This window comes from Bactrocera neohumeralis, unplaced genomic scaffold (genome assembly GCF_024586455.1).
Source record: "Bactrocera neohumeralis isolate Rockhampton unplaced genomic scaffold, APGP_CSIRO_Bneo_wtdbg2-racon-allhic-juicebox.fasta_v2 cluster10, whole genome shotgun sequence".
Classification (NCBI taxonomy): domain Eukaryota; kingdom Metazoa; phylum Arthropoda; class Insecta; order Diptera; family Tephritidae; genus Bactrocera; species Bactrocera neohumeralis.
Genome location: NW_026089623.1, coordinates 22,793,502 through 22,818,213, shown reverse-complemented (window position 1 = coordinate 22,818,213; position 24,712 = coordinate 22,793,502). Strand labels below are relative to the sequence as shown.

The 24,712-nt window shown below is 39.3% G+C and overlaps 2 protein-coding genes across 3 annotated transcripts in view; both read right to left on the bottom strand.

Annotated features, from left to right (window-relative positions):
* The window catches only part of LOC126765239 (protein Wnt-10b), a 690,717-nt gene that overhangs the window by 445,025 nt on the left and 220,980 nt on the right, over positions 1 to 24,712 (bottom strand). The window lies entirely within an intron of this gene.
* On the bottom strand, positions 3,354 to 4,800 carry LOC126765324 (putative nuclease HARBI1). The gene is made up of 3 exons (XM_050483046.1): positions 4,433 to 4,800; positions 4,004 to 4,371; positions 3,354 to 3,935 (listed from the first exon to the last, which is right to left on the bottom strand). Exons 1-3 carry the CDS (start codon positions 4,756 to 4,758, stop codon positions 3,892 to 3,894), a joined length of 738 nt encoding a protein of 245 aa, XP_050339003.1. The 5' UTR covers positions 4,759 to 4,800; the 3' UTR covers positions 3,354 to 3,891.

Here is a 24,712-nt window from a genome sequence, read left to right as displayed (position 1 = left end):
GGTAACTGATACTTGTCAATAGCCTTCGCCCAAATGCTCAGCGGTACGTCGTCTTCTTCGTTAAAATCATCTGAAGTTATGGTACATTCTACATTGCTTCGGACAAAACCATCACGTTTGTAACAGTTAAAAACTGTTCCTTGCTTGAGTTGAGTCCAGGCATCTTGAATCATTAGAATAGCGTCAAGAACAGTGATCTTCGGACACTCAACACTACTGCATCTGCCATATAGAAACTGGATCATTTTTAAAACAAGGTTTTTACGAAAATGTGGTTTTAAAGCTCGAATGATCCCTTGATCCATCGGTTGCAACACTGATGTTGTGTTTGGAGGCAGAAATACTAGGGTTATGCTTTTCAAGTCTGCAATATGGGGATGTGTTGGACAATTGTCAACTAACCGCAGGATTTTCTTATTCTTTTCCGTAATTTCACGATCCCATTTGGTAAAATGTCAAGGGTCATCCAGGCTTTTCGATTGCTCTCATAATCCACTGGCAAATGCCGTAAATTTTTAAAACATCTGGGATGTTGAGATTTCCCGATTACGAGAAGTTTTTTTTCAGCTGTGCCACTCATGTTGGCTGCCACCATCACTGTTATTCGCTCCTGTGATAATTTTCCTCCTGTAGATTTTTCACCTTTAAATTTCAATGTCTTGTCTGGGGTTAATTTATAAAACAACCCGGTCTCATCTGCATTAAAAATTTCATCATCACTAAATTGAGTACGTAGAGTAGGCCAAACTTTTTCTAACCAATCGTGTACATCACTCTGTTGTACTGACAAAGAGTCGCCAACAATCTTTCCACTGACGATGTTGTGTGTTACTTTAAAACGGTTTATCCAACTAATGGAACATATGAAATTTTGCATGTCTAACTGTCTAGCAAAAAAATTTGCTTTCTATTGTAGCAGAGGTCCATTAAGAGGTATTCCCCGGTCGCGCTGAAGCTTAAACCACTGTAACAATGCTTTATCCAACTGCTCATGAGTAAAAGTTCTTGCACGTTTGCATTTCAAAACATTGGCATTAAATAGCGGCTCGATCTTGTATTTATTCTTCTAAATTGTTGATATTGTAGAATGAGATGCGACAAATTCCTTTGCGAGGGCCGCGTTTGATTCACCAGCTTCTAATCTGTGTAATATTGCACTCTTTTCTTCAATTGTAAATCACTTTCTCTTCACAGAACTCATTTTATGGCGTTTTATGAACTCATAACAGGTGACAAACACTAACTGTGATTTACGCGCCAATAAGTAGAATTGAACGGTGAAGCGCGCGGGGAAAGTGAGGGGGCCGAGGTATTAGTCATTCGTTACCTAAATTGAAACAAAACACGGCGCGTCGTTTTAAACGGACGAATTATCGTAAAAAATGGTCGCTATAAATGGTTAGTCGCTCAAACCGGAGTAGCACTAAATGGTTACATTCTCTCAGTATCTAACTATTAAACCGAACTTGAGTAAATAATATCGACGCTAAAAACGGTTAGTCGTTATAAGCGACGTCGTTATAAATGGATTCTACTGTATACAAATGATCAGTACGACGAAACGAGTTGTGATTTTCAGTGCAAGCTGTAACTTAAGCTGTGAACTTATAAGGTCCCATAATTAAGCATTAAATTAAAATATAAAATTGAAATTTGTATGAAGACCAGCTTTCAACCAAATTCGTTAGGTGGCATTTTCCGACTTTCCACCTGTACTGAAACCGTTCTAGTTGGTCAAAATGTGTAGTATTTCAAAGAAACTAAAAGGATCCTAATACAGTGAATTCCAAGTCTCTGGTTGTCATCTTCCACATCAACTCAATATACTTAAGATACGAAATATACAAAATTTACTGTAATTTATTCACGATTTTACTGAATAATGAATGTTTTACAAGTGAACTTAGACCCTGCTTACTTGTTGTTGTAATCATTTTCCAATGTATCATTTTCTAAATGTTACATGTTCAATTCATAGTAGCTATGAGTGCAAATCTAATTTATTATCATAAATTATGTTAGTTCGTCGGTTTTTGTTTTTTGAACGCTGCCTGTCGTTTGTCGTTTTACTCAGTTCTGCGGGTAAAGCTCCTATTGCTTTGTTAGCCGTCGTTTTCATCTGATTTCACTTATTTTCATACAAAAGAGTTTTCAGAACAAAGAAATGTTTCCCCATAGTTTAGTTTACATAGCTTCATTTTTGGCTAAATGAGTTAAGGCCTTACTATAATGTGCATAAGCTAGCTTAAGCCAGCTGTTTTCGCTTTTTGTCAACTGATACATCATTTTGAATTTGAAAACGAAAAGGAAGAAGAGTGTTTTGTCAACAGATAAAATCATTGTTTATTTGAATATGGAGGACGACGAGTGCTTTATCCAAAATTTAATAGAGAGTGTGGAAAAATATAAATGTTTGTACGAGAAAAAAATGCATTTTATTTCAATCGTGCAAATAAAGACAAAGCGTGAAAAGCAATCGCAGAACTATGCGGTAAAAGTGGTATGTATTAACACTGTTAAAGAAATATATATATTTGTATTATATATTTGTTATGTTTGTTTCAATTAAAAGATCTAGAATGCAAACATAGATGGAAGCTACTCCGGGAGCGCTTCTGTAAAGAGATAAAAAGGTTAGAAGCTCCATCAGGTAGCGGAATGAGCTACTTAGAGGAATGGCGTTTTTTAAAACCCATGATGTTTCTGAAAGACTCCGTCACACCGCGTCGGTAGGTACTTTGTTTAAATTTTAATGTTTTTAAATATAACTTTTTCATTGTACAGCACTCGTGATAATGCAGAAGCAAATGCAGACTCTATTTTGGATTCATCTACGAGTGATAGTGTAAATGAAATTTCATCGCCACCTCCGAAGAAACAAAAAAGTCTCTACCTAGAAAGTCTCTACCAGAAACTTGGCGCAACAATGGAGAACATAGAAAAGCAGATGGCGGCGCCGGCTGAAAGATGTGAAACTGATGAGGCATTTATGACGACGGTTTTGTGTCTGATGCAAGACCTGCCAGTGTCGGTCAAAGCCAGTTTCCAAGAAAAAATGATATCGGAATTATATCGCTTACGTCGCGAAAATAGGCAAACATGAAATTGAAAAGAATTCAACCTGATTTCCTTATTTTTTAAAACGCTTGGAGCACTGATTTTTTTAGTATATTTTATATTTATCATAGCGCAAATATTTATTATAAAAAGATGCATAAAATGCATGTACCTGAACTCTTTTGAGTAATTGTTCCTGAATTATTGTTCTTTTAATTTTTAATAAAAACAATTGAATGAATTTAATTAAACTCCATTTAGTTTTATTAAAAAAGAAATAAACAAGTTCGAAATGATGTTAGATATGTGATTTTAGAATGTGTTTTAAAAAGTGTTAAAAAAACTGCATAAGTTATTTCTAATTTCCAAAGAACATCTTCCACCGTAATGATGCAAATTGGAAGATTGCATAATCGATGGGATATTACTTTTAACTTCTCTACGCCATAAACCGTAATGAAAATCACCATTAGAGTCCTCCCAATCAGCATAGTTGCATGCAATATACGAAGATGCATTAACGTTGTTAAACATAATAAAATTATGTAAGGCAACGCACGCTAAAACAATTTTTTCTGCATTTTCAGGAAATAAATGTAATGTTGTTAGTAAAACTCGCCAACGCGCTACTAGTATTCCAAAAGAGTTTTCAATTGTGCGACGAGCTCTTGATAACCTTTTATTAAACACCTCTTTTTCATTTGGTAGCGTTCCCCCAGGGTATGGGCGCATTAAATTTATCCCTAAAGGAAAGGCAGCATCACCAACGAAGAAGTGTGGAGTTTTTAGTTGCGTATTTGGTAAGTTTTTCGCGGGAGGCTTCCCATCCCTGATTTATGATCTAACAACCTCTTTCCCAATCGACTCACTTGAAATACCTTTACATGTAAAGAGAAACAATAATATTAATAAATAAAAACAAATGCACAATTATAAAAGTCCTCACCACCATCACTCTGACTTCCATATGCACCAATATCTATATAGGTAAACCGATATCGGGCATCACACACTGCTAACAACACAATAGAAAAAAAATTTTTGTAGCAGAAAAATTGACTACCGCTTTTAGGTGGGCATCGAATAGCGATAAGCTTCCCATCAATAGATCCAACGCAGTTGGGCGTATTCCACAGTTCCCAGAAGTCTTGAGAAATTTGCTTGAAATCTTCTTCATTAGGCTCAGATACATAGACAGCGCCTAACTTTGTCCGAAGGACTTCAGCTGTCTTCAGAATAATGCGCCTAACCGTTTCTTTCCCCAGTTGAAATGACAACGCCAACGATTGAAACGAAGTTCCTTGTGACAAATATCTTTAAGAAAAAGAAAAAAGAATAACACTTAATAAAAATATATTAAAATGAACAAACTTACTGTAATGTCAAAGCTAATCGACATTCCGGTTGCACAGACTCACTCAACGAATTCTTTTTTAAAAAGGGCTCAACAAGAGTAAGCAAAAGCCCATATACTTGTGGCGTCATTCGCGTGTATATAAAAAACTCAGCGTGGTCAACCCTCTTCATTTCCAGGAATCGTACAAAGGAACCATCCTTCTTCCTCTTTCTGTTTATTTCCCTCACTGAACACGACCGAACTCTTTTTTTTGTAATTTCACTAATTTCTGTCAATATGCGTATTCCGTCTAAAACAGACGTAAGGATTTTTATTGTTTTTAAATATTTTAACTTTCTGTTCATTTTTGCAAAATTCAAACGAAACAAAACCAAAACACAAATTGCTTATTGACATTTTCTTCTTATGCGTGTAAGCACATTATAGTCATTCAAATGTCTACTCTGCGTTCGTTATAGCATTGACAGACGGCAGCGTTAAACCAGATTAATTGCATTTTTCGGGATTAATTCAGGAGTTATCGCAGCTAACTCCGTTGCTGAATCCAAAAATCACTCTCAAAATTTTAGGGAGTTTGTGAGATTTTCGTTGGCAACATTGTTAAAAATGGCCAATTTTCATCTATTGTGAATGAAATACAAGCAACCCTGACAGCTGTTTATCAAATTTTCAATATAATATCAATAAAACTTCTATGTTATGATGCAGTTTTAAAAATAATGTGTTGATATGTTTTTGTAATAAAAAATGATTTAGTAAAAATTGGTCGGCTAACAACCGTAATGTTTATCTTCTATCAATTTTCATTGAAAATATTATAAAAAGGACAATGAGCTGTTTATGAGAGTTTCAAACTCGCATAGCTGCCGTCTGTCACCTACAAATTTGGATCTGATTAAGTGCGCAGTTAATCCGGATTAACGCTGCCGTCTGTCAAGGCTAGTATGCATTTGACAGGCTTTTCGTTCATTTTTGACAGTAACATACGGCAGCTTATGCACATTATAGTTAGGGTTTTAGCTCTCCCTTCTCAACACACGGCACTGAACGACCACACGACAACACACCACACCAACGCGATCCACATATGAAGACACCACACATGCAGACATTTCAAATGAAGACACCACACACTAATACACACGAATATATACCACACATGCGGACATCACACCACAACTCTACACTACCCAACAATTAAAACCGACCACTCCAGAAGACGAGCTTCCCTTTCTTTCGTCGATCTCGCACCGAGCAAACGTCCGTCGCAGCGTCACATTTTTACCTTTTTTTTAATATTCCGCATCCTCCGTTCACAGTGTAATATTGAAGAACAACAATAAACCAACCTAAACCTCAAAAGGGCTGTGTTTTATTAAGAGTATTTACTAAGAGTGAAGTTTTTAGTGCCGAGTTCCGAGGTAAGTGGTGTCAAGGAGGAAGGATTCAAACATTGGTCATTCGAGCCATAGTGAAAGGCACTATGGAAAAGTAGAATAAAAATAAGAAAATTAGAAATAAAATAAAAAAAAAATGTTTGTGCAGTAGCACATAAGTGCATATTTGTTAACATACGCCAAGTGAACAAGCTTGGAAAAACAAAGAAAAACTAAAAATCTAAGCAAAACTAAAAAGCAATTTGTGCTGTGACAAAAAGTGCAGTTAAAACAGTGAATAAACACAAAAATTGAGGAACCAACAGTGCAGTGGCGACATACATACATACATAAGTGCGAATACTAAGCAAAACATTTGCCCTCCTAAAAAAAAACAAAAACAAATCAACAACAACATCACCAGCTCATCAAAAGTCAGCGCAATCAAAGGACTGAGAGAAGAGGCCACAAACGCACACATTGGGAGATAAGGCCACAAGCGCACACACACTCAAGTCCACATACACTCAAATTGTCCCCAAAACCCCTGGCGGAAATACAGGTGACATATGTATGGTTTTTAATAAAAAAAGTTAAAAAAAGGATAAATTTGCGATTCTAACCATCTGTTAGAATAAAAAAAAGAGAGAAATCCGTTGTCAAACTTTTTTAGTATTCGGTTTATTTGCCGGTAAAAACAGAAATACCGCTACGAAACAAAACAGTTTGGTAATACGTATAATAAATAATTGATTTCCGCTAAATGCTTACCGTTGTGTGAAAACACAAAATTATTTCAACAACAAAAATATTTCTAAGTATTTCTTCTTCTTCTAAATTGGCGTAGACACCGTTTACGCGATTATAGCCGAGTTAACAACAGCGCGCCAGTCGTTTCTTCTTTTCGCTACGTGGCGCCAATTGCATATTCCAATCGTAGCCAAGCCCTTCTCCACCTGGTCCTTCCAACAGAGTGGAGGTCTTCCGCTTCCTCTGCTTCCCCGGCGGGTCCATCGTCGAATACTTTCAGAGCTGGAGTGTTTCCGTCCATTCGGACAACATGACCTAGCCAGCGTAGCCGCTGTCTTTTAATTCGCTGAACTATGTCAATGTCGTCATACTTATATCTCGTACAGCTCATCGTTCCATTGAATGCGATATTCGCCGTGGCCAACGGGCAAAGGACCATAAGTCTTTCGCAGAACTTTTCTCTCGAAAACTCGCAACGTCGACTCATCAGTTGTTGACATCGTCCAAGCTAGACGGGAATTATCCATATAGCAGGACGGGAATTATGAGTGACTTATTGAGTTTGGTTTTTGTTTGTGAAGAGAGGACTTTGCTTCTCAATTGCCTACTCAGTCCGAAGTAGCACCTGTTGGCAAGAGTTATCCTGCGTTGGATTTCTGGGCTGACATTGTTGGTGGTGTTTATGCTGGTTCCTAAATATACGAAACTATCTACAACTTCAAAGTTATGACTGTCAACAGTGACGTGAGAGCCAAGTCGCGAGTGCGACGACTGTTTGTTTGATGACAGGAGATATTTCGTGTTGCCCTCGTTCACTGCCAGACCCATTTGTTTTGCTTCCTTGTCCAGTCTGGAGAAAGCAGAACTAACGGAGCGGGTGTTAAGGCCGATGATATCCATATCATCGGCATACGCCAGCAGCTGTACACTCTTATAAAAGATGGTACCTTCTCTGTTAAGTTCTGCAGCTCGACTCATCCGAGGCTGTTGGTAGTTTTTCATTGGGGTGAGCTTTTTACGTGGCGGGTCTCAAACCCAGCGCACAACCCTATGGGGATGTTTCGCCTTCTCACTTTAGCTCGCCTTCGAACGGATGTTCTAAGGCTACCCAGAGGATACTTGGTCAAAGACCGGAAGTTGTGAGCTGCTTGAGCCATGTGTAAAATAATCGTTTCTGGCCACTCCCAAGTGAATGGCGATCAGAGAACTTTCTTCACTTGCGCGAACTTCTACACATGAGTAAGTATTTACTTGCACCAATTTCCAGCGGTGCCCCTTATACTTAATCAAGTATAAGCAAGACTGCTTGAAATAAGCTAAAGGCAAATCCTAAGTGGACAAAAGAGAGAAAATATTTAATCTTAGAATATACATACATAGTATATGTAAATAAAATTGTACATACCTCATATACATATATCCGACATATATTTATATAAAACGAGCTCTAATTTGCACATAATAAACTAAACAAACCATAAATATATATACTTACATATACAAATATATGTATACAAAAAAATTATTTGTTTTTGCGGTTAATAACAAATAATTTAATAAAATAAAATCAAAATTAAATTGAATACTAGTGAATTACATAACTCGAAACAAAAAAAAAGACAACTCTTATTTAACTTAAGAGAGTTTTCGGTTACACATAAGCACGATTATACGCGGCAATTAAAAGCGTTTTTGGTTTATTAATTTAAGTCAAAACTCTTATTCACATAAAAGAGTTCTCTTCTGAATATACATATATACGAAATCTGTGGTGAAATTCAATTCAATAATTTCAGTATATAAAAAGCTATCTGTTTTATCGATTTTCTTGAAACTCTTACTTACAAAAGAGTCTTCTTTTCGACATATCACATATACATACATATATACGAAATCTGTGGTGAAATTCAATTCAATAATTTCAATACATAAAAAATTATCTATTTATATTCATATATATGAAACTTAATAATACCAATCAAGTTTTTACTGAAAATGTTTTATTCTACTCGTCACATTTTTAAAATGAGCTCAGACTCAAAAGAATCTAAACCAACTCAGTTGCTAAAAGTCCCAAAGATGATTTCTGACGAAAAAAGGCCATGTACACCTGCAGAAGCTACACGCTCGAAGCAAGGTGCTATGAAACAAAAAAGGGGGAAAGACATAACATGCAATAAATTCATTCCTGAGAGTGACAGTCTAATAAAATACTGCACTCGTTTTTCATCTTCGCCTATTCAAAACAATTTTGAATCGGCATTAGAAATCAAAAGAAAAAATCTCGACAATTTTTGGATACGCCTCCAAGCTTCTTATGACGCAATAGTAGAATCTGATGACTCAGATCTACCAGAAAATTTTATGTCCTCGGCCTACGCCAAGTATGAAAACTGCTTAGATCAGTTCGAAGATACAAAAACAATGATATTTAAGCAAATAAATTAAAGCAATTGCACCCACTCCACCTCCAAGAGTAGAGCTGCCACAAATTCAAATTCAAGAGGCAAGTTCGGGTATCCACCTCAAGGTGCCCGCATGTGACATTGAAATTTTCCATTGTGATTATGAACAATGGCCGTTCTTCCGGGGCATGTTCACTGCCGTTTACATAAACCATCCAAGATTATCAAATGCTCGAAAGTTGTATTACCTCAGATACAAAACAAAAGGTCAAGCACAGTTCACATTAAATTACGACAATTTCCATATGGCTTGGGAAGCTCTGAAATCAAGGTATGAGAACGAACGAGTACTGGTAGATAAGCAAATAACGATATTAATGAACTTGCCCAAAATTCAAAAGAAAGCAAGTGCGGCCACTCACAACCCTCTGACTTCACAGCCCTGACACCAGGGCATTTTCTCAAAGGAGCACCCATTCTGGCCACACCTGAGCAAGTCGTGGGGTCGCTATCCTTAATAAATCGATGGGAGAGAATCAAAATTCTCCATCATGATTTCAGCCGCCGATGGAAGGAAGAATATATAAAGAACCTTTATAAAAGGTACAGGTGGAAGAGTCCCGTAAAGGCACCAAAGCTTAGAGATTGTGTCGTCATCCATGATGACTGTCTACCCCCACCGAATGGCGGCTTTGCCGTATAGAAAAATTTCACTATGGTTCCGACGTTCATGTACGAGTCGTTGATCTCTGCACTCAAAGCGGTATACTAACAAGACCGTTCGTGAAACTATGTTTTCTACCACACATTAGCGAAACCGCAAATACTGAAAAACAGCCAATACTACCGCAACACAAATAAAATAACCAAAAACCCGACATAATAAACACGCAAGTAAAAAACCCGTCGAAACTAACACGAAACCTAACGCAATGGTCGATCTACGTGACGACCCATTCGTCACCATATAAATTTTAATGAAACACCTTTATAACCATACCAATCTTTTTACACAGATTACAATGGATGTGGATATCCACATCGCCAACGCCAAGGGTGAGATCAACTATAAACGTGCCGCGCCTTGGGGCAACTCCAACGCCTCGAACCCCAGCGGCAACCGCTCCTCGTATTGGCACGCGACCACTACCACCGTCCTTAGCACCCGTAGCGGAGCCTCAACGCAGCCGATGTTCCCTATGTCCCCGGCTACAATATTCCAACTGTGCAATAGGATGCACCACACTGCATGCTGCATCGCGCCCGTCGCACGACAGCTTGCTACGAACTGATCGCAGCAGCACAGTCGTCCCTGTCGGCACCGAAGACTAGTTGCCCCTCCATCATCCAGACCAAGTAGAATTGAAGCATCCCCGCGGCGCCGGCAGCACCGTACAACACGCCGCTCCACTGGCCTTAGCAGCGTTGTTGCCACGCTGCAGCGCCTGTTAGGCTAATATTCGCCTAGGGGTGCCGGGATGGCTAGAAGAGTTAACTCTCCCTTCACAACACACGGCACTGAACGACCACACTACAACTCACCACACCAACGCGATCCACATATGAAGACACCACACATGCAGGCATACCAAATAAAGACACCACACACTAAGACGAGCTTCCCTTTCTTTCCTCGATATCGCACCGAGCAAACGTCCGTCGCAGCATCACATTTTTACCTTTTTTTAATATTTCGCACCCTCCGTTCACTGTGTAATATTAAAGAACGACAATAAACCAACACAAACCTCAAACGGGTTGGGTTTTATTAATAGTATTTACTAAGAGTGAAGTTTTTAGTGCCGAGCGCCGAGGTGAGTGGTGACAATTAGGAAGGAATCAAACAATTTTATATTATTTGTGAAATGAGGTATGGAAATGGATTTTATTAACAAAATAGTACATTAAAATGTTACTGTAAACGTTTTCCGGCGATATTTTGTTTTTGGAGTATCCCTTAACAATGACCAGCAGTGATCCGAAAGCACTCTGGCACTTGCCTTGGTACCGTTTCGATTGCAGAAATGTTTTCGTGGAACTGGTCCTCATGTTCGTCGCTTCTTCTTCTTAATTGGTGTATACACCGCTTACGCGATTATAGCTGAGTTAACAACAGCGCGCCAGTCGTTTCTTCTTTTCGCTACTTGGCGCCAATTGGATATTCCAAGCGTGGCCAGGTCTTTCTCTTCCTCTGCTTCCCCTTGCGGGTACTTCGTCGAATACTTTCAGAGCTGGAGTGTTTTCATCCATTCAGGTTGAAGAAGTCGCACGATAAGGAGTCGCTTTGTCTGAAACCTCGTTTGGTATCGAACGGCTTGGACAGGTCCTTCCCGATCCTCACGGAGCTTTTGGTGTTGCACAACGTCAGTTTACACAGCCGTATTAGTTTTGCGGGGCTATCGAATTCAGATAGCGCGGCATAAAGGCAGCTCCTTTTCGCGCTGTCGAAAGCAGCTTTGAAATCGACGAAGAGGTGGTGTGTGTCGATTCTCCTTTCACGGGTATTTTCCAAAATTTGGCGCATGGTGAATATGTGGTCGGTTGTTGATTTTCCAGGTCCAAAGCCACACTGATAAGGTCCAATCAGTGTGTTGACGGTGGGCTTTAATCTTTCTCACAATACGCTCGGTATAACTTTATATGCGATGTTGAGGAGGCTAATCCCACGGTAGTTGGCGCAGACTGTGGGGTCTCGCTTTTTGTAGATTGGGGAGAGAACACTTAAATGCCAATCATTGGGCATGCTTTCGTCCAACCTTATTTTACAAAGAAGCTGATACATGCTCCTTATCAGTTCTTCGCTTCGGTGTTTGAATAGCTCGCCCGGCAATCCATCGGCGCTTTGTTTTTCTTCAGGCGGGTAATTGCTATTCGAACTTCTTCATGGTCGGGCAATGGAACATCTGCTCCATCGTCATCGATTGGGGAATCGGGTTCGCCTTCTCCTGGCGTTGTGCGATCACTTCCATTCAGCAGGCTGGAGAAGTGTTCCCTCCATAATTTAAGTATGCTCTGCGCATCGGTGAATAGATCACCTATGGGGGTTCTGCTCCGGTTTTGAAACCTTATGCCCAATCTACAAAAAGAGAGACCCCACAATCTGCGCCAACTACCGTGGGATTAGCCTTCTCAACATCGCATATAAGGTTCTATCGAGCGTATTGTGTGAAAGATTAAAGCCCACCGTAAACAAACTGATTGGACCTTTTCAGTGTGGCTTTAGACCCGGAAAATCAACAACCGACCAGATATTCACCACGCGCCAAATTTTGGATAATACCTGTGAAATGAGAATCGACACACACCACCTCTTCGTTGATTTCAAAGCTGTTTTCGACAGCGCGAAAAGGAGCTGCCTTAATGCCGCGCTATCTGAATTCGATAGCCCCGCAAAATAAAACGGCTGTGTAAACTGACGATTCAACGAACAAAAACCAAATTCTATAAGACACTCATAATTTCCGTCCTGCTATACCGTTCAGAGGCTTGGATGATGACAACAACTGATGAGTCAACTTTGCGAGTTATCGAGAGAAAAGTTCTGCCGAAGATTTATGGTCCTTTGCGTGTGGGCCACGGCGAATATCGCATTCGATGGAACGATGAGCTGTATGAGATATTTAGCGAAAATGACATAGTTCATCGAATTAAAAGACAGCGGCTACGCTGGCTTGGTCACGTTTTCCGAATGGACAAAAACACTCCAGCTCTAAAAGTATTCGACGTAGTACTCACCAGGGGAAGCAGAGGAAGAGGAAGACTTCCACTCCGTTGGAAGGACCAGGTGGAGAAGGACTTGTCTTCGCTTGGAATATCCAATTGGCGCCCTGTAGCGAAAAGAAGAAACAACTGATATTATCTACTAATTATTATCATGGCTAATTGTAAAAAAATGTTCGCTGGGTTGCATTAAGGTACCTCATATACATACAATCACCAAGCATATGAAGTCAGCCGTATGTTCAAAAATCCTGATATTAGTAATATGGGGGCTAGGTTAAGTTTTCGCCAAACTGTACCTATTTTAGGCACAAAGATATACTGTTATGAGTAAAACATGCTCTCTCATTTTTATTGAAATTACTCAAATATTGGCCGATATATGCGGCGTAAGCCACCTGGAAGTTTGAAAATCTCTCAGGGAAGTATTGACTTTATTCAACACAGAATTAGTATTGTCAGGAAAAGATTCTGCTTGAATAGGGACTTGAAAAGTTTTTGTTGGACTTGAAAACTTTTTGGTCATGGGCGAAATATGTTCTTTCACCAAAAAGTAGACGTAGACTCCTATTGCCCAAGCTTTCCAGCAGCTTCCATAAAGCCGTGTCTCACCATCTCGTAAAATTTATTTTCTCTTGCGTAATTAGTTATTGATTTATAGCGTTTTTAGTAGTTTTGAACAGCACCGTTATCAGGGAAGTGCGGTGTTATCATCCGTGGCAGTGGTTCGATTGCGCCATCTAAGAACTCGTAATTTTTTTTGTACCACGGAACCCACATACCAAGTTTCATCAATATACCTTAATTGTTACTCAAGTTACAGGTTGCGCAGACGGAAGGACAGACAAACAGTCACCCGCATTACAAATTTTCTCGCCATCCTGATTTACAAGGTGTGGAATTGAACATCTCCAAAACATCGATTTATCGCGTTTTGACTGAACATTTGGGCTTACGAAAGGTGTGTGCACGCTTTGTTCCCCACAAATTGACGGACGACCAAAAATTGTCTCATCGATCGACGCTTGTGACCGCTTTTTTGACCAAAAATCACATTTTAACCATTAACCACTCCCCGTGTTCTCCTGATATGGCACCGTGCGACTTCTTCCCTTTCGGAAAAATGCATTTGCTCGTGAAAGGAAAACGTTATGCAGACGTAGAGGCCATACAAAATGCTTGCACAAGCATACTGGCGGCCATACATGACATGCTTTTGGACCGTGCAAAAAGCTGTATTGAAGCAGAAGGAGACTATATTGAATAAAGTAAATTAATTTTGCTGAAAAAACCATTTGTTCTATTTTTTTTAAGTCCTCTTTGCTTTGGAACACACCTTGTATATCCTCTTCTTCTTCTTTATTGGCGTAGACACCGCTTACGCGATTATAGCCGAGTTAACAACAGCGCGCCAGTCGTTTCTTCTTTTCACTACGTGGCGCCAATTGGATATTCCAAGCGTAGCCAGGTCCTTCTCCACCTGGTCCTTCCAACGGAATGGAGGTCTTCCTCTTCCTCTGCTTCCCCCGGCGGGTACTGCGTCGAATACTTTCAGAGCTGGAGTGTTTCCGTCCATACGGACAATATGACCTAGCCAGCGTAGCCGCTGTCTTTCAATTTTCTGAACTATGTCAATGTCGTCATATATCTCGTACAGCTCATCGTTCCATCGAATGCGATATTCGCCGTGGCCAACGCGCAAAGGACCATAAGTCTTTCGCGGAACTTTTCTCTCGAAAACTCGCAACGTCGACTCATCAGTTGTTGACATCGTCCAAGCCTCTGCACCATATAGCAGGACGGGAATTATGAGTGACTTATAGAATTTGGTTTTTGTTTGTTGAGAGAGGACTTTGCTTCTCAATTGCCTACTCAGTCCGAAGCAGCACCTATTGGCGAGAGTTATCCTTGTATATACATAACCCTAAATATATCTCACTTAGTTTTGGGTGATACAAAAAACCGTTAGGTGAACAAAGTTATTATATTCTGTAGCAACAGGTTGCAAGAGTACAAAACCTATAAATTGTTGTATCACTTAGAAAAAATTAAATAAAGCAAGCAATGTGGTAAACAAGAGTTGTATACTTTACGTATTCACGTGATTCGGGATTATATTGGGTATATGAAAAAAATAATCAACCAGTTCAGCAATAATCATTATAATATAAGTAAGGTCTAGACAAAATTCAGTGCTCAGCATTATGTGTATTAAAATATTGAAACATCACATCTAACTGGTTTATTAACCAACATACATGACTTAAAGTGAGCTTGAAAGTCGGAATTTATTTTATCGTTAATTTGAGACATTTCTCAAGTATATCCGAAAACTTCTTCTTCTCAAATGGCGATATAACCGCTTACGCGATTATATCCGAGTTAACAACAGCGCGCCAGTCGTTTCTTCTTTTCGCTACGTGGCGCCAATTGGATATTCCAAGCGTAGCCAGGTCCTTCTCCACCTGGTCCTTCCAACGGAATGGAGGTCTTCCTCTTCCTCTGCTTCCCCCGGCGGGTACAGAGTCAAATACTTTCAGAGCTGGAGCGTTTTCGTCCATTCGGACAACACGACCTATCCAGCGTAGCCGCTGTCTTTTAATTCGCTGAACCATGTAAACGTCGTCATATATCTCATACAGCTCATGGTTCCATCGAATGCGATATTCGCCGTGGCCAACGCGCAAAGGACCATAAATCATAAGCAGAACTTTTCTCTCGAAAACTCCCAACGTCAACTCATCATATGAGTGACTTATACAGTTTGGTTTTTGTTTGTCGAGAGAGGGCTTTACTTCTCAGTTGTCTACTCAGTCCGAAGTAGCACTTGTTGGTAAGAATTATCCTGCGTTGGATTTCCAGGCAGACATTGTTGGTGGTGTTTTCACTGGTTCCCAAATATACGAAATTATCTACAACTTCAAAGTAATGACTGTCAACAATGACGTGAGTGCCAAGTCGCGAGTGCGACGATTGTTTGTTTGATGACAGAAGTTGCACGATAGGGAGTCGCTTTGCCTGCAACCTTGTTTGGTATCGAACGGCTCGGAGAGGTCCTTCCCGAACCTGAGGTTTTGGTGTTGCTCAACGTCTGTTTACACAGGCGTTTTATTTTGCGGGGCTATCGAATTCAGATAGCGCGGCATAAAGGCAGCTCCTTTTCGCGCTGTCGAAAGCAGCTTTGAAATCGACGAAGAGGTGGTGTGTGTCGATTCTCCTTTCACGGGTATTTTCCAAAATTTGGCGCATGGTGAATATCTGGTCGGTTGTTGATTTTCCAAGTCCAAAGCCACACTGATAAGGTCCAATCAGTGTGTTGACGGTGGGCTTTAATCTTTCTCACAATACGCTCGATAGAACCTTATACGCGATGTAAAGGAGGCTTATCCCACGGTAGTTGGCGCAGATTGTGGGGTCCCTCTTTTTTGTATTGGGCAGAGCACACTTAAATTCCAATCGTTGGGCACGCTTTCGTCCGACCATATTTTGCATAGAAGCTGATGAATGCACCTTACCAGTTCTTCACCGCCGTGTTTGAGTAGCTCGCCCGGCAATCCATCGGCCCCCACTGCCTTGTTGTTCTTTAGACGGGTAATTGCAATTCGAACTTCTTCATGGTCGGGCAATGGAACATCTGCTCCATCGTCATCGATTGGGGAATCGGGTTCGCCTTCTCCTGGCGTTGTGCGTTCACTGCCATTAAGCAGGCTGTAGAAGTGTTCCCTCCATAATTTAAGTATTCTCTGGGCATCGGTGACTAGATCACCTTTGGGGGTTCTACAAGAGTATGCTCTGGTTTTGAAACCTTCTGTAAGCCGCCGCATTTGTTCGTAGAATTTTCGAGCATTACTCCTTTCGGCCAGCTTATCAAGCTTTTCGTACTCACGCATTTCGGCCTCTTTCTTTTTCTGCCTGCAAATGCGTATCGCTTCCCTCTTCAATTCTCTGTATCTATCCCATCCCGCACGTGTTGTGGTTGATCGTTACGTTTCGAGATAGGCAGCCTGTTTTCTCTCCGCTGCTACACGGCACTTCTCGTCATACCAGCTGTTCTTTTGCATTTTCCGAAAACCAATGGTTTCTTGCTAATTAAGAGACCGGACATTCCAGTTGCATGCCCTCAATTCGTAGTCCTTATTTCGTTTGCCATGGTCGTCATCAAAAGGGGAGTCACTCATCCGAGGCTTGCTGTTTCTTTTCATTGGGGGTGTATTTTACGTGGTGGGTCCCAAACCCAGCGCACAACCCTTGTAGGGAATGTTTCGCCTTCTCACTTTAGCTCGCCTTCAGACGGATGTTCCTAGGCTACCCAGAGGATACTTGGTCAAAGACCGGAAGTCGTGAGCTGCTTGAGCGATATGTAAAAGAATCGTTTCTGGCCACTCCCAAGTGAATGGCGATCAGAGAACTTTCCTCACTTGCGTGAACTCTACACATGACCCCATCTTCCGAAAACTTTACAAAAAATTTAATGGAACACATACTATGACCCACATATGCGCAATAAAGTCTGCTAAAATAGCAAATATCATTACGTGTAGTTAATTGTAGCTGGAGCAGTTCATTTACAAATTTTACTCTTTATCTGCATTAACTATAATATAGCCAATATTATTCCATCACTAATTTTGATAAGATATCTACAGTATATACGGTATAAAGTGGATACGAACTTCAAAAATCTTTAAATGAGATATTTTCAATGGAGTACAATAAATATCTCAGAAGTTTAGAGTAGAACATTAGGCACTGAGATCAACGTATATATTATGTGGCTTGAAAATTTGTAGTCTGATTTCGCCTTTGTAAAAAGTTTTATTCCGATTACTTCTTTAGCAGTTGAAATCAGATGACAGAAAAATCAGTTGAAGTTTAATTTTGTGTGGGAGCTGGGCATGGTTATTCGGTTTTGCTATTTTCACAAAATAATTTGATGTAAAATTTAAAGTCTCTGACGCATTTAGTTAGTATGTTAGTGAGAATACAATATGCGCGATTCTTTTTGGCCGGTAGGGATGCAATGCGGGGTCCCATTCGGACTTGCGAAGACCAACACGCCAACTCCATCGTCATTGCTTGTTATTTGCCATACATAATACATCGTGAGGCTAAGCTTAGCCATTCGGCTCGTCAGTCACGCCATTATGGCCTACTCCTCATTTATTCTTCTGTTTCGCTGAGTTGCCAGTTTTTCCTTCTCAGCTCTTTCAGAATTATAGCACACCACGATCTCAAGCGCATTTTTACCACTGTAGTCTGAGCAATAACAATTTGTCTCGTCGTCGTGACTATATTTCAAGAGATACTCTCTAAAACACTCGTGCCCCGTTAAAAACTGCGGCATGTAGAAATCTGTTTTTCGATGTTTCCTATCTAACCACAATCGTATACTTCTAATTATTGATGCATGCCATAGTTTTTGTCATTCATTGAGGCTTGTTTGCCTCTCATCTGGAGCCCTCCACTGTTAATCGTTTACCCAGTCTAGTTGAACTGTCGTATAATATTTTGAGTTTCACGACCATTTTCTCTGGTGGAATGATGCCCGCTATAATTCCAACCGCTTCGTAGGACATTGTGTGAAATGCTCACGTGACATTAATGGCACTGAGCGGAATTGCAAAATTCGCTTTCTTAGCAAACATCTTTAACTGTAGAGCTGGTCTCCATATGGGCGCCGCGTACATCAGAATTTATTACCTCATCTTGGCTAATAGCGCTCGCCTTTTTTGGCTTGATCCAACAATGGTGACCATTATTCTCGTTATAGCGGCCGTTACACGTGCTGCTTTCTCACATACCTTTTCGATGTAGCTAAGTCAATGTTCTATCTGTACTCCTCTCTTATGGCCGTCGATATTTAGTTTGATGTCATCTAACTTCTTCCTGCTCGTGATCAGCACAGTTTCTGTGTTTTGCCCAGCGACTTGAAGGTTTGTTGTCGAGAGCCATTCTTTGATAATTGATGCCTCATGATTGCAAAGAAATCTCTCTGCCGTTTCTATTACCTTCGCGTCAGTAACTATTATCGTCTTCCGTTTCAACAGATTCTGCCACTCGAGCCGTTCGATTCTCTACATCTACACAACGATTTTCAATAGCGCTGGTCACGTTGGACCTTTGCCAAGGGTTTTCGTAGATTTTTTCTCAAAGTTCTTCAAAGTTGCAGGATTCACTTTCTTTTAATTGGTTTTTATACTCTCGCAACAAAGTTGCTAAGGAGAGTATTATAGTTTTGTTCACATAACTGTTGTTCGTAAGTCCTAAAACTAAAAGAGTCAGATATAGGTACGGTGACCATACGTACTGTATTATACAGGACAGTACTGTTTTTGGAAGCTTTGCTCTGTGTAAATTATTTTGTACGATAAAATGCGAAAAAGTACTCTTTTTTGAAAAATTTTCTGTTTTTGTACTGTAGTTTGTAAATTTTCTTGCGCATTTAAACCTGCTAACACTCTTATGGTCGTTTTCTAAGCAAGTAAGTTGCCGGTACTAACTTGTCGGATAAATTGCTCCTCACTTTAAAGTGCCCTTTAAGTATTTTCGTTTTCTCATCTCGCTTGTAAATCATTATTCATTATTTCGAAATTATGGCAAGGCCAAAATTAGAATGCACTACGTTGGTGTGGTGACTATGGTTGGCAATGCGATGCATGCAAAGCGTAAACAAAAGCAGCTGTTTATTGAAAACTTATCATGGAAATCCCACAACTAAAAAGAAATTGACAATGCTTAATTTAAAGCTGGCTTCAAGCACATGCAATCTGCACAAATTTTATGTAGCTGGACTTCCATTTCAGGTAAATTTGTTGAAATAAAAATGCCTTTGTAACTGTGGACTTATCGAATTTATGAATTGTTTATTAGCTTAATGGCGCCCAGGAGAAAGTGTGTTTTTAATACAGAACTTCGAAAAGAATTAAACTTCTTAATAGAAGCAACAAGAGCCAGTGAAGTAAAGTGCGTTAAATGTATGGCAGTTTTTTCCATTGCAAATAGCGTCAAACTGGATATCCTGCAACATTTAAAGACTAATAAACACAAACGCGCTGATATTTCTGCAGCCAGTAGTAAAACCATTTCTACATTTTACTTATCTAAATCGCTTGATGGTTGTCGAAAAGTGACATGCATCACAGAAGGAACATGGGCGTACTACACGATTCAACACAACTATTCTTTTCGCTCAAATGATTGCACAAATAAACTTATCAAAAGCTGTTTTGATGAAAAATATTCATGCGCACGCACCAAGTGCGAAGCCATTATTTGCAATGTGCTTGCACCCAACGCCATTAAGAAATTGGAGAAGGATTTAGAAGGGGTACATTTCATTTCAATATATTCTGACTGCTCAAACCATGGAAGTACAAAAATATGTCCAATTCTTGTTCGATACTTCACTCAATACAAAGGAATTCAAGTTAAAATTCTGGAAGTTGGTGAGATTCCTGGCGAAACGTCTGACATATTGAGTGAATATATTCTAAAGCTGTTAAACAAATTTAAATTGGAAAGAAAATTGCTAGCTTTATGTGCAGACAATACGAACGCAAATTTTGGTGGTGCATCCAGGCGGGGTAAAAACAACCTTTTCACAAAACTTCAACAGGCCACTGGTAAAACATTAATTGGAATTAATTGTGCTGCCCACATTTTAAATAATTGCATACAATGTTCTGTGGAATGTCTTCCAATTGACATCGAAGTCATTGTTGTAAAGATCTACTCTTTCTTTTATATTTACACAGTCCGTGTGGCAGAATTTAAAGATATTTGTGAAAACTTAAACTTCGAATATTGCAAACTAATAGGATTTAGTAAAACTAGGTGGCTCACTTTGAAGCCATCAATAGAGAGGATTCTGAAACTTTTCGATCCTCTCAAAAAATATTATTTGTTACAACCAAAGTGTCCAACTGTCTTAAAACAATTTTTTGAAAATCCTTGCGCTGAAGTTTGGCCTTTATTCGGGCATTACCAAGCATGTCTCTTTCACAGCTATATTTTAAAAATTGAGTCGCAAACAATTTCAATGATAGAAACAGCTTTCCTCATAAATGAACTAAAAAACAAAGTTATTACACGTAAAAAAAAACTTTGTACCATTAGAAGTTAAAAACTCTATTACAGTCTTACAACAGAAAGGTTTAATTGATGTAAATCAATTCCAAACATGCACACAAAACTTGTATATCAATTGTGTTGACTACCTAAGCCTGTGGGACAGTGCATTCATAGAAGTTCAGGTTTTAAAATGGATACTACTCCAGAGAGTACCGTCATGGAATGAAGTGGAGGCCAGTTTTTCATATATTGTAGAAAAAAGAAATGGTATCAATATAAAAGATAACAAATTATTTGATGAATTTTCTTGCGTTAAAAGTTATGCAACACCTAGCAAGTTTAATGAATGGAACGAAAATGAAACCAATGTTCAAAACAGGTGGTTGGAAATTTTCAAACATTTTGAAGAAAATAAAATTTCTTTTTCTAATATTATAAAAGTTGTTCAGTTTTGTTTGTGCCTACGGAAAGGCCGTTTTCAATTGTTAACAATATGTGGACAAGTGAAAAAACCAAAATTAAAACCGAAACAATAAAATCGATTTTAATTACCAAAGTCAACTACGAGTTAAGCTGCCTAGAATTCAAAGAGTATTTAAAAAATAATTTTGATTTGATTAAAAAAATACATTCCGCTGAAAAGTATGTATAAACTGTGTAAATTATTATTTACTATCTAGTCACGAAGACTTCTGTTATGATTGAAGACTTTTTTATGTTTTTTATTTATGTATAATGTAAATGAAAAAAACATATGTACATGTATTTCTTAAACTAATGTATCTGTTTTTTGTTTTTTATAAAATGAGGGTTCAAAAAGGTGTACTGCATTTTCATTTTGAAAATATGGTCACCGTAGATATAGGGTTATATATACCATAGTGATCAGGGTGACGAGTAGAGTCGAAATCCGGATGTCTCTCCGTCCGTCTGTCCGTCCGTCCGTCCGTGCAAGCTGTAACTTGAGTAAAAATTGAGATATCATGATGAAACTTGGTACACGTATTCCTTGGCTCCATAAGAAGGTTAGGTTCGAAGATGGGCAAAATCGGCCCACTGCCACGCCCACAAAATGGCGGAAACCGAAAACCTATAAAGTGTCATAAATAAGCCATAAATAAAGATATTAAAGTGAAATTTGGCACAATAGATCGCATTAGGGAGGGGCTTATTTGGACGCAATTTTTTCGGAAAATTGGGCGTGGCCCCGCCCCCTACTAAGTTTTTGGTACATATCTCAGAAACTACTATAGCTATGTCAACCAAACTCTACAGAGTCGTTTTCTTCAGGCATTTCCATATACAGTTCAAAAATGGAAGAAATCGGATAATAACCACGCCCACCTCCCATACAAAGGTTATGTTGAAAATCACTAAAAGTGCGTTAACTGACTAACAAAAAACGTCAGAAACACTAAATTTTACGGAAGAAATTGCAGAAGGAAGCTGCACCCAGGCCTTTTTAAAAATTGCAAATTGGCGTGGCCTCGCCCACTTATGGACCAAAAACCATATCTCAGGAACTACTAGACCGATTTCAATGAAATTCGGTACATAATATTCTCTTAACCCCTGATGACATGTACGAAATATGGGTGAAATCGGTTCACAACCACGCCTTCTTCCAGTATAACGCTATTTTGAATTCCATCTGATGCCTTCTCTGTATAATATATACATTAGGAACCAACGATGATAGCGGAATAAAACTTTACACAAATACGGTTTTTAAAAAATATGTAAATGACGTATAATGAAATCTCGATTATCACTTTATCATGCGAGAGTATAAAATGTTCGGTGACACCCGAACTTAGCCCTTCCTTACTTGTTTGAGATCGTTGCGTTTTCTTTTAAAGCATTCGCGTAATTGCGTCTGTTTTCTGAGTCCTCAACATCTTTGATACCTCCTCCTTGCTTTGTGGCATTCCCTTTTTAATATTTCGATTCCCTCTATCCACCAGTATACAGGGTTTCTGTGGGCACCATTTTTATTTCTACACATAAAAGTGTCACATACTTTACTAATGAATCTCCGCCTGTCGGTCTATGACTTTCTTAATTGTTAAATTACCATCTAACAAGAGTGCGTCGTCCAGGTTTCTATTTTTCGTTCTTTTGTATCGTTTTAGTGGGCATACTCTTTCGATTGCGTATTGAATGTTCGATGTCAAATCTAATGACCCGATGGTCAGTGTGTGTATATAGGTCGCACACCTGCCAATTTGTTGTCCGCGTCGGAGAGCTGCTAGGGAAAGTTATAGCACCGGCCGTTCTTCTCCAAGGTGTTCTAGTTTTCGTTGTTCAGTAACAACGTGTCGAACGACGATAATGCTCTACATATGCTATCCCACTCCATTGCCAATGCATTGAAATCGCCTTCAACCACAAGAGATCCTCAGAGTTTTATCAAAATCACTCTTCAACATGCTGCGGTTTGTAACAACTATACAAGTTAATCCCGCACTTCTCCACACTTCCCACAGTAATGGCTCCTGGATTATTGCATGTTTTCGTCAAAAGGCCGCATTCAAGACACCTGCAACACCTCCTGAGATTATGCTCCGCCCTTATTCTGCACACTACCCAACTTATTTTGATCTTGTCTATATTAAGTTGTGTCCTTGCTTCCAACGCGTGAAGTCTTACCTCAGCAGTTTGGGATCCTAAGTGTGCCACTTTCATGCTCTTAATCGAGTCTTTAGAAAAAATGCTCAACTTATATGTCTGTAAGCGCATAGCCTCGGCAATGTTCTCTTAAGATATGATTTCGTATAAGTCACGTATTTCTACCATGACCTCGTGAGTTAGAGCTTTTATCTGCGCATTCAAGCTCCAAATGATCCCAAAAATATTTCCGCAGTTTTTTTTATACTCTCGCAACAATGTTGCTAAGGAGAGTATTATAGTTTTGTTCACATAACGGTTGTTTGTAAGTCCTAAAACTAAAAGAGTCAGATATAGGGTTATGTATACCAAAGTGATCAGGGTGACGAGTAGAGTCGAAATCCGGATGTCTGTCTGTCCGTTCGTCCGTCTGTCCGTGCAAGCTGTAACTTGAGTAAAAATTGAGATATCATGATGAAACTTGGTACACGTATTTCTTGGCTCCATAAGAAGGTTAAGTTCGAAGAGGGGCAAAATCGGCCCACTGCCACGCCCACATAATGGCGGAAACCGAAAGCCTATAAAGTGTCATAACTAAGCCATAAATAAAGATATTAAAGTGAAATTTGGCACAATAGATCGCTTTAGGGAGGGGCTTATTTGGACTCAATTTTTTCGGAAAAGTGGGCGTGGCCCCGCCCCCTACTAAGTTTTTTGTACATATCTCGGAAACTACCATAGCTATGTCAACCAAACTCTTCAGAGTCGTTTTCTTCAGGCATTTCCATATACAGTTCAAAAATGAAAGAAATCGGATAATAACCACGCCCACCTCCCATACAAAGGTTATGTTGAAAATCACTAAAAGTGCGTTAACTGACTAACAAAAAACGTCAGAAACACTAAATTTTACGGAAGAAATTGCAGAAGGAAGCTGCACCCAGGCTTTTTTTAAAAATTGCAAATTGGCGTGGCCTCGCCCACTTATGGACCAAAAACCATACCTTAGGAACTACTAGACCGATTTCAATGAAATTCGGTACATTATATTTTCTTAATATTTTCTTTCCTGATGACATGTACGAAATATGGGTGAAATCGGTTCACAACCACGCCTTCTTCCAATATAACACTATTTTGAATTCCATCTGATGCCTTTTCTGTATAATACGAGTATATACATTAGGAACCAATGATGATAGCGGAATAAAACTTTACAAAAATACGGTATTTGAAAAATATGTAAATGACGTATAATGAAATCTCGATTATCACTTTATCATGCGAGAGTATAAAATGTTCGGTGACACCCGAACTTAGCCTTCCTTACTTGTAATTTTTTTAATTATTCGTGTTATTCTCGATGTGTT

Excerpts from the sequence above, each read along its gene's own strand:
- LOC126765324 (XM_050483046.1), bottom strand. The coding sequence starts at position 4,758 with ATGAACAGAAAGTTAAAATATTTAAAAACAATAAAAATCCTTACGTCT. Across the intron at positions 4,372-4,432 it reads CGATTAGCTTTGACATTACA|ATATTTGTCACAAGGAACTT; the intron begins GTAAGTTTGTTC and ends TTTTTCTTAAAG. Across the intron at positions 3,936-4,003 it reads TGGAAGTCAGAGTGATGGTG|GTATTTCAAGTGAGTCGATT; the intron begins GTGAGGACTTTT and ends TTACATGTAAAG.